General features: G+C 34.5%; 1 protein-coding gene across 2 annotated transcripts in view; it reads left to right on the plus strand.

Moving 5' to 3' along the window:
- Positions 1-15,190, plus strand: part of ZFYVE26 (zinc finger FYVE-type containing 26) — a 50,677-nt gene extending 35,487 nt beyond the window's left edge. For both annotated transcript variants that reach the window (XM_026708514.2, XM_087921687.1), the window contains 9 exons: positions 108-317; positions 823-1,041; positions 1,479-1,676; positions 2,538-2,740; positions 2,993-3,134; positions 3,487-3,546; positions 4,260-4,442; positions 11,594-11,638; positions 13,519-15,190. In XM_026708514.2, the coding sequence (XP_026564299.2) occupies positions 108-317; positions 823-1,041; positions 1,479-1,676; positions 2,538-2,740; positions 2,993-3,134; positions 3,487-3,546; positions 4,260-4,442; positions 11,594-11,638; positions 13,519-13,728 (1,470 nt within the window). In that variant the 3' untranslated portion in view covers positions 13,729-15,190. The remainder of the gene's footprint in view (positions 1-107; positions 318-822; positions 1,042-1,478; positions 1,677-2,537; positions 2,741-2,992; positions 3,135-3,486; positions 3,547-4,259; positions 4,443-11,593; positions 11,639-13,518) is intronic.
- Positions 15,191-15,436: the final 246 nt, after the last annotated feature.

Genomic DNA, 15,436 nt, shown 5'->3' on the forward strand with positions numbered 1-15,436 from the left:
ACTTATAAAATGCTGTTTTAGTTGTCTTGGTGTCCATGTAAAAAAAAAAAACTTAACTATAGTAAGAATGACATTTTAAAAAAATCTTAATTCTCTGTGGTTTTTAGGTTTCTACGAAGACTGGTCTGGACCCCGGTGGAGCATGGCATGCATGGGGGATGGCTTGCCTTAAAGCGGGGAACCTAACTGCTGCCAGAGAGAAATTCAGTCGATGCTTAAAATCACCTCTTGATTTGAATCAGCTTAATCTGGGTTCCCGTCTGGTTCAGGAAGTGGTTCAGTATCTCGAAACCACAGTAAAACCCATTCTTTCTGTGGTAAGGCTATAATCCTGATGGCGGGTTAGGGGCAGCATTTGAATAACCTAGTTTTCACTGGGTTGTTAGGGATAAAAGACAGGACAATGACTTGTGTTTGTGTGTGTTTCTATGGACTATTTGAAGAAAGCTGTGATTAAAATATTGTCTTGTTTTAATCAGCTGTATAGCAGACTGATCAGTTGTTAATTGCAGTAAAAATGTGAACTTGAACATTAAACAAGATATGGTTCATTACTAAAACCTGCTGTTTTGTCAAAATGTGACAGATTTCCTGCCTAAGAGAACTAGAAATTTCCCATTCAGGAAGATTTGGGAATGAGGAAATGACTTCCCCCCTTTTTTCCTCATGAAGTTTCTGCTCTGCTTCACAAACAGTTTCAGTTTAGTTTCAGTGGTTGTGGGGTACTTGGGCCATTTTCCACAAGGAGAAAAATGCTTTTGAATGTTTTGTTGATAAACATTCTGAATTCATCCTGTGACTTCTGATTCTCTCCCTTAATAGCAGGATGATGACTATTTTGCCACTCTGAAAGAACTGGAAGCAATGCTGAGGACACGAAGCCTCTCTCTAGAGATGACACCAGAGGGGAAGATGCAACACAACAGCTATTATCAAGAATGCCTTTTCTATTTGCACAATTATGGCACTAATCTAGCAATCATTAGTTTTTATATGAGGCATGACTGTATGCGGGAAGCTCTGCTGCATTTGTTAAATAAGGTAGGGAAACTGCATTCTATTGGAATCCGATTAAGGACTTAGAAAGTAAAGTCCATGCCTTTAAGTTGACCAAAACATGTTTCATAACTTCGTATATTCTATCGGTTATAAACTTGTTTTTGTTAACCCTTGCAGTTTTCTTGGAGAATATTCCATGGAGGAATGGGAGAGAAGGCGGCAAGTCCATCAACTGTTTATTCACTCATTTATTCACTTATTGAATTTATGATCAATCAAATTACTTCTTGAAAATTTCAGTTACAGTTATCATTAAACAATTCAAATATCCCTTGTTAAATCAACAACCTAAATGATAAGAAAACTGAAAAGAAATAAAAATAACAAAAAATGTGCATTTTAATCAAACTTTTGTTTGCCCAAATCTTCATTGGTACCAGTTGATTTAATAGTTTGATCTTTTTTTTTTACTGTTTAAGGAAAGTCCACCAGATGTATTTATTGAAGGCATCTTTATCCCAAGTTATAAAAGTGGAAAACTTCACATGTTGGAAAACTTGCTGGAAACCATAGATCCAGGACTAGAGAGCTGGGGCGTCTATCTCATTGCAGCCTGCAAACACTTGCAGAAAAAGAATTACTACCATATTTTGTATGAACTGCAACAGTTTATGAAGGTAAGAGTTGAAATTTCTTCCTATGACATAAACATTGCAGAATTTACTGAGAACTTTACGCAAAAAACATGGTACTTAGCCAGCTTGTTATAGTAGTTAAGTTGCTGGCCTAGCAACTAAGAGACCGTAAGTTTAACAGTAGATCACTTTGGGGCATGAGAGCATTAGGTGTCTTTGAGCCAGTCTCTCTCTACCTCAGCCTAACCAACTTCACAACAGCTTGTTTTGTAGAAAATGGGGATTTTATATTACTTTTTTTAGGATATATACTTTTGTTTATTTGGAAGAATTTTTCAAAGCTGTTCCCAGTTTAAAAAAAATAAAACCTGTTAACTCAGGTTGGAAAAAACTGCAGAAGAAAATTTTAAAGGTTAAGTAGTCTCATGGCCTTGGAAATATTTAATGTGTGGAGAAGATATTATGAATGGTGGATTTCTGCATTAGATTTTTCATATATGCCTATTCCTCTACATTTGAGGAGTCTTTGAATTTGAAATGATAAAAGTCAAATGAGATTTCCCTTTGGGCGTCTTCTAGAATTTTTCCCCTTCAAACAGATTTTTTGAAAAGGACGAAAAGATAAACAATGATGGATGAATGAGTTACAAAGAGTTCTGGGCATCATTTACCTCTTTCTCAGTAGTTGCAATGGAGATAGGGGGTTGCATGAAGTATCTAATATACATTTTCTGAGCAGGTTCAGATTCTACTGTATAGCAAAATATGTTAAGCAGTAGATCCCCAAACTCAAAATCAGTGCAGAATCTGTTTTTTTTAAATAAAGCTCAAATGTTATCTCAACTGACCAGATAGTATAATTTGAAAGCTTCATTTGTGTTCAGAAGCCTATCTGTTTTCCAGGATCAAGTCCGTGCTGCTATGACCTGTATTAGATTTTTCACAGAGAAGGCAAAATCTTACACTGAGCTGAAAGAAAGGCAAAAATGGCTCTTAAAGGTCAAGGATCATCTTAAAGTTTACCTTCAAGAAGTTTCTAGGAGTTCAGGAAGAAAAAAGGTTGCATGCTCTTTTCGCAAGAAAATGTCTGCTCCCGATGTATCAAGGTATTAACAAAAGTTGGGCAACGTTTTTATAAGTCAACAATTTGTTATTAAACTAATTAGTAATGATATAATAAGATATAATTCAGGACTTTTCTATAAGAGCAGACAGACTTACCTGAATGACTAACTTTAATGAGGGTTTCTAATTCATGCTTTGAATTTCATCTAAAATTTCTCCTTTGGATGTTATTTTAATAATTATCTGCATTTATTTATTAGAATATGCACTGAAACATATATTCCCTAAATTAGGCACATCAGTACAGTTGAGCTTCAGATGGAAGTAACAAAATTCCTCCATCGTTGTGAAAAGTCAGGATCTTTACCTGTAGGTAATTTACCTGTGTCTACCCTGTTTGGAAACAATCAAATGAAGATTGAGGTGGCTTGCAAGGTATGGAGTACCACTTAAATTTATTAGTATGGTTTTACATATTGAAATGGAATATTGAACAGAGATTGGTGAACTCTACACCAAAATCATGTAGATTGTTTATTGAAGTTAACCCAAAGTCACATATCATTTTCATTATGAATTTTAATTTGAAAGAACAGTGACTCAGAGAAACAGTATTTCATTGTAGTCTTAACATGGCAATTTGATGACTGAAATCCAGGAAAAAATAGAACAAATTGTTATCACAGCAGCTTTCCTCAAAGCTCCAGATGACTTTCATTCACTTGTATGTTACTCAATTTTTCCTTTTTTTTTTTTCCTCTTTTCTGCTGCTGCAATTTTTCCTCAGGTCATGTTGGAAGGCAAAAACATTGAAGAAGGATTTGGGATTGCATTTAGAATATTGCAGGTATATTGAATGAAGAAGCTTTATATCTAACATTTGACATTATTTCAGATTATTTTTATGTAATTTTAGATATTTACATTTTAATAATACTTTTATTAAATATTACAGTTGAAAAGATAGAAACCAATACAAACTACAAAAATATGTATGAGTTAAAAAGAAAAATTACAAAGTGCAGAAAATGAGATGAAAAAAATAGAAAATGGAAAAAAAAGAAATATGTAAAGAAGTAATTTCCCCCTTCATCACAAGTGTAACCTATCACATTCTCTTAAAATACAATAAAAGCTCTCATATCTCATTTCTTAACTATAAACAATATCTTAAAACCCCATCATTCATTCCTGATCAGCAAAAGTCCATTAAGAGTTACCAGGGATAGTCACATATCTATTTTAATATTGAGCAAATAAACCAATTTTATATTTCTTCTCTTTACTTTTAACTTGATTTTTAATCCCTTCCAATAAGTCCTAGAACCTGATTTCTTTTCATTTTTCTCCTCAGAAAAACCCTTCAAACCCTTCTCAGAAAACCCTTCAAAACCTTTAACAGGTGTCTTTCGTAAATACAGTATAGAAAAGTTAACCCAATCATTCTTTCAGATTTTATTTGTATGTCCCTTTTAATGATCGAAACATCAACTAGCTTATTTCTACGTACAGTACATCAAGTTTCTCTCTAAGTAATACTTATTTTGTCCACCTTCTTAGGACTTCCAGCTGGATGTTGCCACTATATACAATAAAGTGGCTAGGCAGCTGGTGAAGCAGCAGAACTACAGCGAGATCAGGCAGCTCATTAAATGTATCAAGGAATCTGGTGCTGCAGATAAAAATGATGGGGACAATGTCATCCTCAGTTGCTTGGAGGAGTTTGATTCTATCCCTGCTGAGGTAATGTTGGCTTCTTTTTAAATAAAATATCTTTATTAGGTTTTAACATCGTACATAAAATACAAAGTAACTTAAAAAGGGAAACGCTAGTTGTACTTCTTGTAGTGTCAGGGAAGAGACAGTTGTATTTTTTTCTCTGTCCTATATTATTATTGAATATTTAGAAAGCCAAGCATAAGTCCCATTTTGCTAATGATTCTTTCATAGCCAATGAATGAGTTATGTTATCCTTGTGTCTTTAAACCTACAATTTGCTAATAGGATACCCAAGCACCCCATCCAGTGCTTAAATGAGGAGAGTTACAACATCTTCATTTTGCAAAGGGGTTGGGTATGTTTATGCCATGGTTGTGGGCATCCCTTAAGCCTCACAATTAAGTCACATAGTTCATTAAAAGCTTCTTTTTAAAAAAAATTGGGGGGGGGGGGTAAAAACAAACAAACAAACAAAACATAAAAACATTGAGCTATCTTCCATATGTGTACATACAGTGTGCCGGTTGGTTTACAAATTGTTTTGTGCTTCCATTTCATAGTCTTCAATTACAATTACATTGCATATAATCTCATATTTTCAATCAAAAATTAAATACCTTAGTATCATTATTAATCAATCATTTGACTATACTTTTATTCATTCATGTTTTACAAGATAATCATAATTTACTTAATTTATAACAGTTCATATTATCATCCCAAATCTATCCTAAAATCATTTTGTAGATATAATAAGAAAGAAGTACATCTTTATATATTTATTATTTTTTAAAAGTCTACATATTTCATTACTGTATTTTGTTGTCTAACCATTGATAGAAAAGATCCCAAATTTTATAAAATTGTTTATCCTCTTGTTCTCTAATTTCAAATGTCAATCTACTCATTTCAGCACCTTCCAATATTTTCTTAATTATTTCCTCCTGTGATGGTATTTTCTCATTTTTCCAGTTTTTAGCAAATACAATCCTAGCCGCTGTTAATACATTTACAATCAGGTATTTCAAGTCTTTACTATATATTTCAGGTAAAATTCCCAATAAAAATATCAAGTCTATATGTTTTTTTGTCATTTTTTCCAACCACATGTGGTTTTTAGTCCAGTATTTTTTAGCATCCGTGCAAGTCTACCACATATGGTAATATGAGCCAGGTGTCTGATGACATTTCCAACATTTTTCAGATTTATTCTTGAACATTCTTGCTATTCTTGTCGGGGGAAATGCCACCTGTAAAACATCTTATACAACTTTTCTTTATATGCTGTTGACATTGTCATTTTATAATTTTGAGACCACAATTTTTGCCATTTCTCTAAATCGATCCCATATCCAAAATTCTTCCCCAAGCAATCGTAGTTTCTTTAACTTGTTCTTCTTCTAATTTAATTTCTAATAAATATCCCTACAGTTTTTTAATCACCTTTTCATCAGTACCTGTCAAAATCTTATCTAAATCAGTCAATTTATCATAGAAACCTTCCATTTTAGAATCTCTATCATACCTTGAATGTATTTGAGCATATGAAAACCAATTCATCTTTATACCTTGTTCCTCTAGTTTTTGTATAGATTTGAGTTCACCCTTTTCATTCAATATTTCACCATATCTAACTATTTGTTCCTTTTTGTATATTATAAAATAAGAAAATGCTTCAATAGTCGATAACCAGACTGGAATTTTCTAATAACATTGTCTTTTAATCTTCTCCCAGTTTAACCACAGAGACTCCCGTATATAATGTCTTCTAAAGTACCCCTGTGTTTTAGTTCCTTTATACCATAAAAAAGCATGCCACCCCAACAACAGGTCATGTCCTTCTAATGTCAACAATCTAGTATTTCTTAATGTTATCCATTCCTTAACCCACATCAGATTTGTAGCTTGGTAATACAACTCCCAATTAGGCAAACCAAATCCTCCTCTTTTTCTAGTATCTTGCAAAAGTTTTAACTTTATTCTCGCTTTCTTACCTTGCCATATATATTTCAACACAATTTTATTTAAATCTTCAAAGTAGTCTTTTCCAAGCCGAATTGGAATTCTTTGAAACAAATATAAAATTCTGGGTAATATATTCATCTTGATTGTTGATATTCTCCCTATTAATAACCCATTTCGCCAGATCTAGCGCTATCTGCTGTTTAAGTTTGATATAATTATTCTCTTTTAATGTACTATATCTTGCTGTCAAATATATCCCCAAGTACTTGATCTTATTCGTGACCTGAATTTTCAATGTCTGCCAGTTCTTCCTTTTGTCTTAATAGCATATTCTTTGTCAAGATCTTTGTCTTATCTTTATTTATTTTCAAACCAACCACCTTTCCATATGTCTTTATCTTTTCTATCCATTTTGATGCTGTTTCTAGAGGGTCTTCTAAGATGAAAACCAGATCATCTGCAAATGCCTGCAGCTTAAATTTTTCCTTTTTGATTTTCATTCCTTTTATATTTTCATCTCTAATATTTCTATTTAGCACTTCCAAAGTTAACACAAACAACAAAGGTAATAGTGGGCATCCTTGTCTTGTTCCTTTTCTTATATTGATAGAGTCTGTCAGTTCTCCCTCTATCATTACCTTTGCCGTTTATTTATAGTATATAGCTTCTATTGCTTGAATAAATTTTCTAGCAAAGCCCATCTGTTCCAACAGTAATAACATGAATCGCCAATTCACATTATCAAATGCCTTTTGTGCATCTAGAAATATCATAGCCATTTGTTTTTCAGGATGTGCCTCGTAGTATTCCAAAGTATCCAAGATTACCCTCATATTGTCTTTAATTTGTCTCTTTGGCAGAAATCCATTTTGATCAGGATGAATACAATTATTTAGATATTTTTTAAGTCTTTCTGCCAATATTGAAGCAAAGATTTTATAATCTGCATTTAGTAGAGAAATAGGTCTATAGTTCTTAATTTGTAATGGATCGGCCTCCTCTTTTGGAATAAGTGTAATATAGGCTTCTGACCATGATTTAGGTATCTTCTTCTTTAACATAACTTCATTCATAACTTCTAGCAATGGAAGATTCAGCGATTCTTGTAATGTTTTGTAAAATTCTGCCGGAAGTCCATCTGGGCCTGGTGCCTTTCCATTATTTTGCTTCTTGAGTGCTTCAGTTAACTCCATCATCGTTATGTTGCTTTCTAACATTGTTTCAGTTTCTTTAGGTATCTGAAGTAAATTAGCATTCTGTAAGTACTGTTTAACTCTTTCCTCATCAATATTCTTTTGCATATATAATTTCCCACAGAAGTCTCAAATGATTTCCTTCTTCTCTTTACTACCATAGCAAACTTGGCCTTGGTCATCTATTAATATTTTTCTTGATTCTTTCTCCTTTCTCAATTTGTATGCTAACCTTCTACCTGGTTTGTTTCTGTCTTCAAAGTAGTTCTGTTTAGCACCTCTAATTTTCTGTGCTAATTCTTCTTTTTCTATTTGACCCATTTTATGTTTAACTATATCCATTTTTAGCTTGATGTCCTTTTTCTGTGGCATTTTCTGTAGCTCTTTTTCAAGTCTTTTATACTCATCCTCTAAGGCCTTAGAGGCTAATCTTTTCATAGTATTCCTTTTGTATAGTCTATTATCAAGCCTCTAACATATGCCTTCATTGTATCCCATACATTCTGAATTGATGTATCTTCTTTTTTGTTTTCTCTAAAGAAAAAAACCAATTCTTTCTCCATCCACTGTGTGAAGTCTTTTTCCTTTAAAATAGTATTATTTAACATCCATCTAGATCTTCTTTTTTGTCCTTTCCATTTAATTGTCATTGGATTGTGATCTGCCCAAGTACTTGTTTCAATATTTATTTCTTGAATATTAGTTATTAATTCTGTTGACATCCATATCATATCTATTCTGGACCATGATAAGTGTCTATTTGAATAGAAGGTGTATTGTTTAGTTTTAGCATTTCTTTCTCTCCATGTATCTTTTAAGTTTATTTCATCTACCATTTTAAAAAAAAGGTTTAGGGAGAGTCTTTCTGTTTTGCTTTATTGTTTTCTATGCTGTATAGTCCAATTTATTGTCTACAATTCCATTAAAATCTCCCATCATAACTATATTAGCATAGTCCAATTATTTTCATATGTAATTTTTTGTAGAATTCTTCTTGATTGTCATTCGGGGCATAGATTGCAATAAGGAGTGTTTTCGTATTGTTGTCTATTATTTCCACCATTAATATTCTTCTGTCGTCATCAGTATAAATCAATTTCGCTGAGATGGTCTCTTTAATATATAAAACCACTCCTCTTTTCTTACATTGTGTCAAGGAAGTGAATATTTTCCCTAATTTTGGCTATATCAACAATTGTTCATATTGTTTTTTAATATGTACTTCTTGTAGACAAATTATATCAAATTTTAATTTCTCTAATTCATGAAAGGTTTTCCTTCTTTTAACGGCTGAGTTAAGTCCATTTATATTAATTGTAATCAGTTTTTTCTCTTCCATGGTTATATTTTGTAGTTAAGTTCAGCAGCTCTCGTAGATCTTAGTTCACGTTGTTCTTTGGCTTCCACATTTCCACCTACTGCACCTTCTTCTTTTTCAATTGCCATTTGGCAGTCCTCTTGGAATTCAGTTAGTGAGATCTCTTTTTCTGCCTCTTCCTCTTTCCCTCCAAAAAATTCTGTATAAAATAATTACGCTTTCTCAATTGAGTCAATTCTATGTTTCTGTTCTTGCCATGTGAACATTAAACCTTCTGGAATCAGTCATCTACAATTCACCTCTTTTTAAAGTAGCATTTTAGTCAGGAATCGGTATTCTCTTCTCATCTCTCACTCTTCTGGGTATTTCTTTCAAGACCACAATCTCCTTGTCTTTATATTTCAATGTTTTCTCTTTTGCCACTTGCAATATTTGCATTTTAATGGCTTTCTTTGTAAATCTAATGTCAACTTCTCTTGGTAAGGTATTTCTCATCGCATATCTTGTGAAAACTCGATAAACCTCATCTATTCCATCCATCATCTTCTCTTGAGTTATTTCCAAAGCTTCAGCCAGTATTTCTATCATTATCTCAGCTAAGTTTTGTCCTTTTTCTTCCTCTACATTTTGGAATCTAAGATAGAATTCTGATCTATCCATCTTCCATCTCAACATACCACTTTTATCTTGTTCAACCACCGTTAATCTATTATCAATATCTCCAATCTTCTTGTCTCTTTGTTTATCTTCTTCAATTTTTTGGAATCTCTCATCATACTTCAACATCATTTGTTGGATGTTCTCCACTTTTTCATCAGTTTCCCCTGTTCTTTGTTCAATGTTCTCTGTTCTCTGTTCAATGTTCTCTATTCTCTTTTCAATATTCTCTGATCTTGCTTGAATATTTTGAATTCCTTGCATAATCATCTGCAGAGTCACCTTTTCTTGTTCTTTTTCTTGCTTTAACATTGTCTGTATTGAACGTTGTCCTCCAGATGGTGGAGAGGAAGAAGTAGGAGTTGAAGAACCAGGAGCTGTAAATTTCCTACTCATTTTAAGCAATTCAAAATCATCAGGTTCTTCTAAATCTTAATCCAATTGTGAAGTAACCAATTATAGTTCAAAATAAAAATAGTAGAAAAAAGAAGCCCAATAATAATGATTTAAAAAAAGAAAAAAAGGGGGAGACAAAATTTCTTCAGGTTCTTGTATACCTTAATCCAATTAGTAGTTAGATGAAGAAAAAAGCTTGAAAAAAAAGAAAAAAGGAAAAGGAAAAATTCTTCAGGTTCTTCAACACCTTAATCCAACTGAAAGGTCTCAAATAGAAAAGAGTGCATAAGAATAAACCAGAAAAGTAGATGAAAAAAACAAAAATACCAGGAAAGGAAAAAAAGGCCATTCCCTTAAAAAAAAACATTAATACTAAAGCTTTCTCTTTAAAATAAAAAGTAAATGTAGAGATTGGACTTCCAAAGAAAAAAAGAAAAACAAAGACAAGCTCCAACAGAGCCAGAAACCCAAATAGTTATTACAAGCAAAAAAAAAAAAGATAAAATGAAATACAATAAAGCTGGTGAGGAGGGATAGCACAACTTAGAAAAAGTAAAAAGAGCACACTGCACTTTGTTTAATTATCCAAGGCTCTTATTATAGCTCTCTTCTCCAAAAACTTATCACCTTTTTTCCCCCTAGGTTTCAACACCAGACTCCAGCTGTTGATAGAAACCCAGAAGAGCACCTGCAATAATACTCTCCCATGCTCCTCCCTCTATCTTATCAAATAGCAATGTCCTTGAAAAAGAGTCTCAGTTCTTTCTTTCTCAGCTTTGTCTGGTCACAGGGAAATAGAATATTTTCAAGCCTCTAGTTGGCAGTTTCTTTGCTCTCATTTTCCCCCTCCTTTTCCAAGCAAGATATAATAAGAATTAATAAAAAAAAGAAAAAGATATTTTTTAAAAAAGAAATAACTAAAAGGGAGCCTCTAGCCTAAAATATTACAAAATCAAAAAGGAGAAAAAAAATAGATGTAAAAGAGAAAACCAGTCCAGTTTCAAAATATAAGATCGTGTATAGAAAATCCAGCAATGAGAAAAAAACATTACTTTGACATTCCTGTTTAAAATCGCCACTTAATCACTTCTGTCAAAACTTTTACAAATTCTTTCTTTTCCTTAGGGTGTCCTTTCAGATCTTAGAATAGAGAAAAAGTTCTCACCAAACCGGCACACTCTCTCTTTCTGTTCTCTTCCATTTCAGAGCTGTCCCAACTTCAGTAGCTTTAATGGCTGCCTCTTTGCCGCTGGCAAGAAGAGCTTCTCCTGGATCTACCAGGGACTTTGCGGTATCCCTGGGATCGACAGGATGCGCTCTTCACTTTCACTGTCTCTTCGGGACGGTTTAGATCCGATAGGACCGTCCAGGAACAAAGATATTGGCAGCGATCTCAGACCTACAAGATCGCATGCCGTATCATCGTGACGCCAGCTCCGCCCTCCCATTAAAAGCTTCTAATGAAATAGCTGCTTACTGTATCTTTTTTCAGTGGGCAGGACTTCATTTATAATTGCTTCCTTGATTCTCTGGTGAATTGAAAGCAATCTGCAGGGGCAAGTATAAGCAGCCATATCAGCGTAAGCAATGTTTAACAGTTCATCTCATGATCTTTCTACCATTTTTATTTTCTTGCTGGGATCTAGGAGTTGGATAATTTGATCCAGGATATGGACAGTGATGAAAACAAGGTGAGTAAAACAAAAGAATGCTTTTTCCTGGATATGAAGTAATTTTTGGAAATTCTTATTTATGTATATGGTGTATTTGCTCATTCGTTCTTGTAGATACAATCTTTTATCTACTCCTATTATTCTAAGACTATCATATTCAACAAGTGTGTGAATGTGGTTACTGATAATTCTGTAGTAACATTGAACATGATGTTCATAGTGATGCATTCTGCTTAAACATTAATAGAAAGCTACTTTGAAATGTGCTGTTCCCATGCATTTCCAGAATATATAAAGGGAAGCAAATATGTATCTCTGCCCTATCTGAATTTCAGATCTTGATTCATTAAGTGGAAGCATACTTGTAAGGTAACATACTACCTTACAATTTAATGACAGTGAGCATGGATATTGATAAATCAAAGTGTGCAGTTTTTCTGACCTAGGTTTCCTTAGAAAGCATAAAACACAATCTTAATCCTGACAAAACCTCTTATTTCCACAGCTGTGAATTACGTTCATTCACAGCCAGCCAGGCTTCACACACAGTCTGTCAGGGATATTTTATAAACACCCACCTTATCATACTTGGAATGCGGCCAGAGAACTAATTGCCAGACATAGGGCAAGGCCAAACTTGACACAGAATCAAACAGCAATTTTCAAAGCTTGAACCAACCAAACAAACTAATCACGTCCCATTCACTCCTCTTTTATGTCCTATGGGAAGGGCCAATCATCTCTGAGGTGTGGCCTTACTCCTGAGTTGGCCCTGCTTTCTCAATTGTTCTTGTCTTCTGCTAGCTCTGTGCATGTGCAGGCTGGGAACCGGTTCCATAAGCTCCCCCGCATCACTGCTGTCCAAACCCGAAGGCAGCTGCTGACTGCCAGCCTGTCATGACCCCTGATACAGCACCCTCCTCCGGATCTTCCTCAGCCTCCAGACCCGGCCCAGATTTCTCCCCAACCTCCTCACTCCTGTCCAACTCTGCTGCCAGCTCCGTCAGCTGCCAGCAGGTCACAGCAGCAGTCACATGAAGACTTTCGTTATTCAGTCTGATATAATCTGAAATTGTACAATAGGAAAATCCAGAAGATCCATATCGCATTCTGAGTTGTTCAAGCAGTTTTTGAACATGCCATTTCCCCCACCTTTACCAACAGTGACAAGAATCTGACAAAGTTAAACCCAGGAAGCCCATCTAGAATTTGGGGCATAAATAACCTTATATGTATCATTTATGATAGACGAACGTTTTGTGCACTCTGGGCCATTTGTTGTTCCACACAATGATTCTCTCTTCTCTTGGAGAATAAACCCATTGTGTTTTCTAATTCAGTAAATTCCCATTGTAATGGACTATTATTCTCAGAAAAACTTACTACATTTGCTTGTTATAGAAGAAACTATGGAATAGGTATTACTTTTAAATTGTTTAATTTTTGTTCTTTTGTTGGGAAACATGATTATATAAGAAACATTTTTTTTAAATGTTCTAGGCAGAACTTATTTGTTTAGCATTGAGTTATTTTAACAAGCCTAGCCTGCAAATCTTTTGTAATACATTCCAGTGCCTGTTACACAAAGCAACTCTTATCATCATTCTACATGCATGCATTGTTTCAGACTTATATAGTCTCTGCTGCCGTGCAGAAAACAAGCATCTTTTGGCAGTAATCCCAATAAGAAAGTCTGTGTGCAACAGGGCTTACTGATATTCACTTCCCGATGCAGTCTTCTTTATATCAAACCTCTTGGTCTCCTACAGACTCATCGTTTAGGTTAAAGTCTGTATCAGAAGCTATATTAGGAAGTGAAGGAAAACCGGTGCAACCCAAGGGCAATAAATACCCTTCTTATAGAATTTCAAATCACATTATTTTTCTTTCTGTTTCAGATTCAGGCATATTTGAAATGCCATAAACTACGTTCTGCCTATCTTATCTCGGTAAAACAAGAAAACATAAGAGCTGTGCAGTTGGTTCAACACATACGGCAAATGGCAGAGGACAGTGGGGATGATGTAGTGCAGGCCATCTGCACCCAGTGGCTTTCGGTACATCACACTAAGCCGAAAAGCTGGCTTACCCAAAATTCCAAGAAATGATTCCCAGAAATTTGTTGGGTCATTGTTTCTAGAAAGGGAAAATATTACATTGTACTAGATTCAACTATGGCTGCAAACTGGAAAGAAGCTTTATTGAATGCCTTTTATTCAAAGGGAAAGGATCAACTTCCTCAAAGTGCCAGTCATGATGCAGTGACAACCAACTACCTCGATTTCAGGGTGTTTATTCTTTACATACTTCGTATTTTCACTGCTGCTTCAGCTGCGTTTTACTTGATGATCATGGAGATAGCTCTCCTTTAGGCACTGTTTTTATGAATGCAAATCCCACATCAACAAGAGTTTATATCTGCTTGTGATCCCCGACACTGCAGAGCTACAGCCAAATCAATAAAGAACCAAGTCGCATTTTGAGATGGGTACAGTGCTCTATTGATTTTCATAGGAAGAAGCTGTCATTGAATTCTGTGCATAAGAGCTAACAGGTCTGTAAGCCTACACCTGTTCCTGTCTGAGGCCAGAAAATAACCAGTTAACACAGAAAATGGAGGAAGAAATGACGAAGGTTGAATAGTAGTTCCCACTTGGAACCTCTACCCATATTTGTCACCTTTCCTTGAAACAGTCTGAAGTTCCCATTGTCCTTTCAGTGACATGATATAGAAAACAATGAGACCACAGCTTGCTCTACAGAAGAGAATATGGCTGTAATTGAGAACAAGTTTTTAACTTGAAAAATTCAAACTGTTATCAAAATGGCATTAGTTTTAAGAAATTATTCAGAATGGTTTAATCTGAGTTTTTTTTAAAAAAATTATTAGATGAACATCATCCTTTCCCACTAATTTTAGCAAATGATCTAAGCTACTCTTCCAGGGAAACAGCCACAGCTCACAGCCACAAGAATAGTAATCCTTAGTTCACTGGATTTGGCAGCCAGAAATAACCTTGAGGTTAAGTAACTTGGGAGGGCTATATCTAGCTTCCATCTTTTCATACCTTTGGGGTCTTGGAAGTTATCCTATTAAGAATCTAAGAGTTATAAAATCTGCTTTTGCTGTCTTATCAAGCTCAACTGCCATGAGTCCCAGGAGATAGTCTGATTGGGCTTTGTGTGACTCTGATTACTTCTTCTACCTTAAGAAAAGAACAAGATTCATTATTTGCTGTGTGCTAAGCTGTGCTGCCTATTGAGTTTAGTACGCAACATGCCTTGTCCTTTCATCTCCAAATTCTTCTCATCAATACCTTCCAAAGGGAAGAAAGGAAAGACTTGTGTGGAAGAGACAATTGAGACGAATGTTGGGTCCACTCTTTGCACTGCATTTTATGCACTTTATATTGTTACTTGGATTCTTTAGGATTTTTAAAGGATCCCCTTCTCACCAGCAAAACTGTCCTGTGAACTATCCTGTACTAAACTGTAACGGAGGAATTCTAAACTTCCAATGAACAAAAGTGTTAAACTCTCATTGAGAAATAAAAGAATTTGGACAATTTACTGTTTAATCACTTAATATCGTTCCTTGTTAAATATGTAGCTGCAAAATAATTCAACAAATGAAAGAAACTAAGACAATAAACCCATGCTGTAAACATCTAAAAATTTAAAAAAAAGATAATTGATGTAATTTTTTAGCCTGGCATGTTTTCATGGCATACTGAATCACAAATGAGCCAGCAACCTTTTAGCCCAGCATATTGTGCAAAACCACATCAAACAATTCATAATTCACACTGCCAGAAA

Source organism: Pseudonaja textilis, chromosome 1 (genome assembly GCF_049901715.1).
Source record: "Pseudonaja textilis isolate UNSWEBS1 chromosome 1, rPseTex1.2, whole genome shotgun sequence".
NCBI classification, from domain to species: domain Eukaryota; kingdom Metazoa; phylum Chordata; class Lepidosauria; order Squamata; family Elapidae; genus Pseudonaja; species Pseudonaja textilis.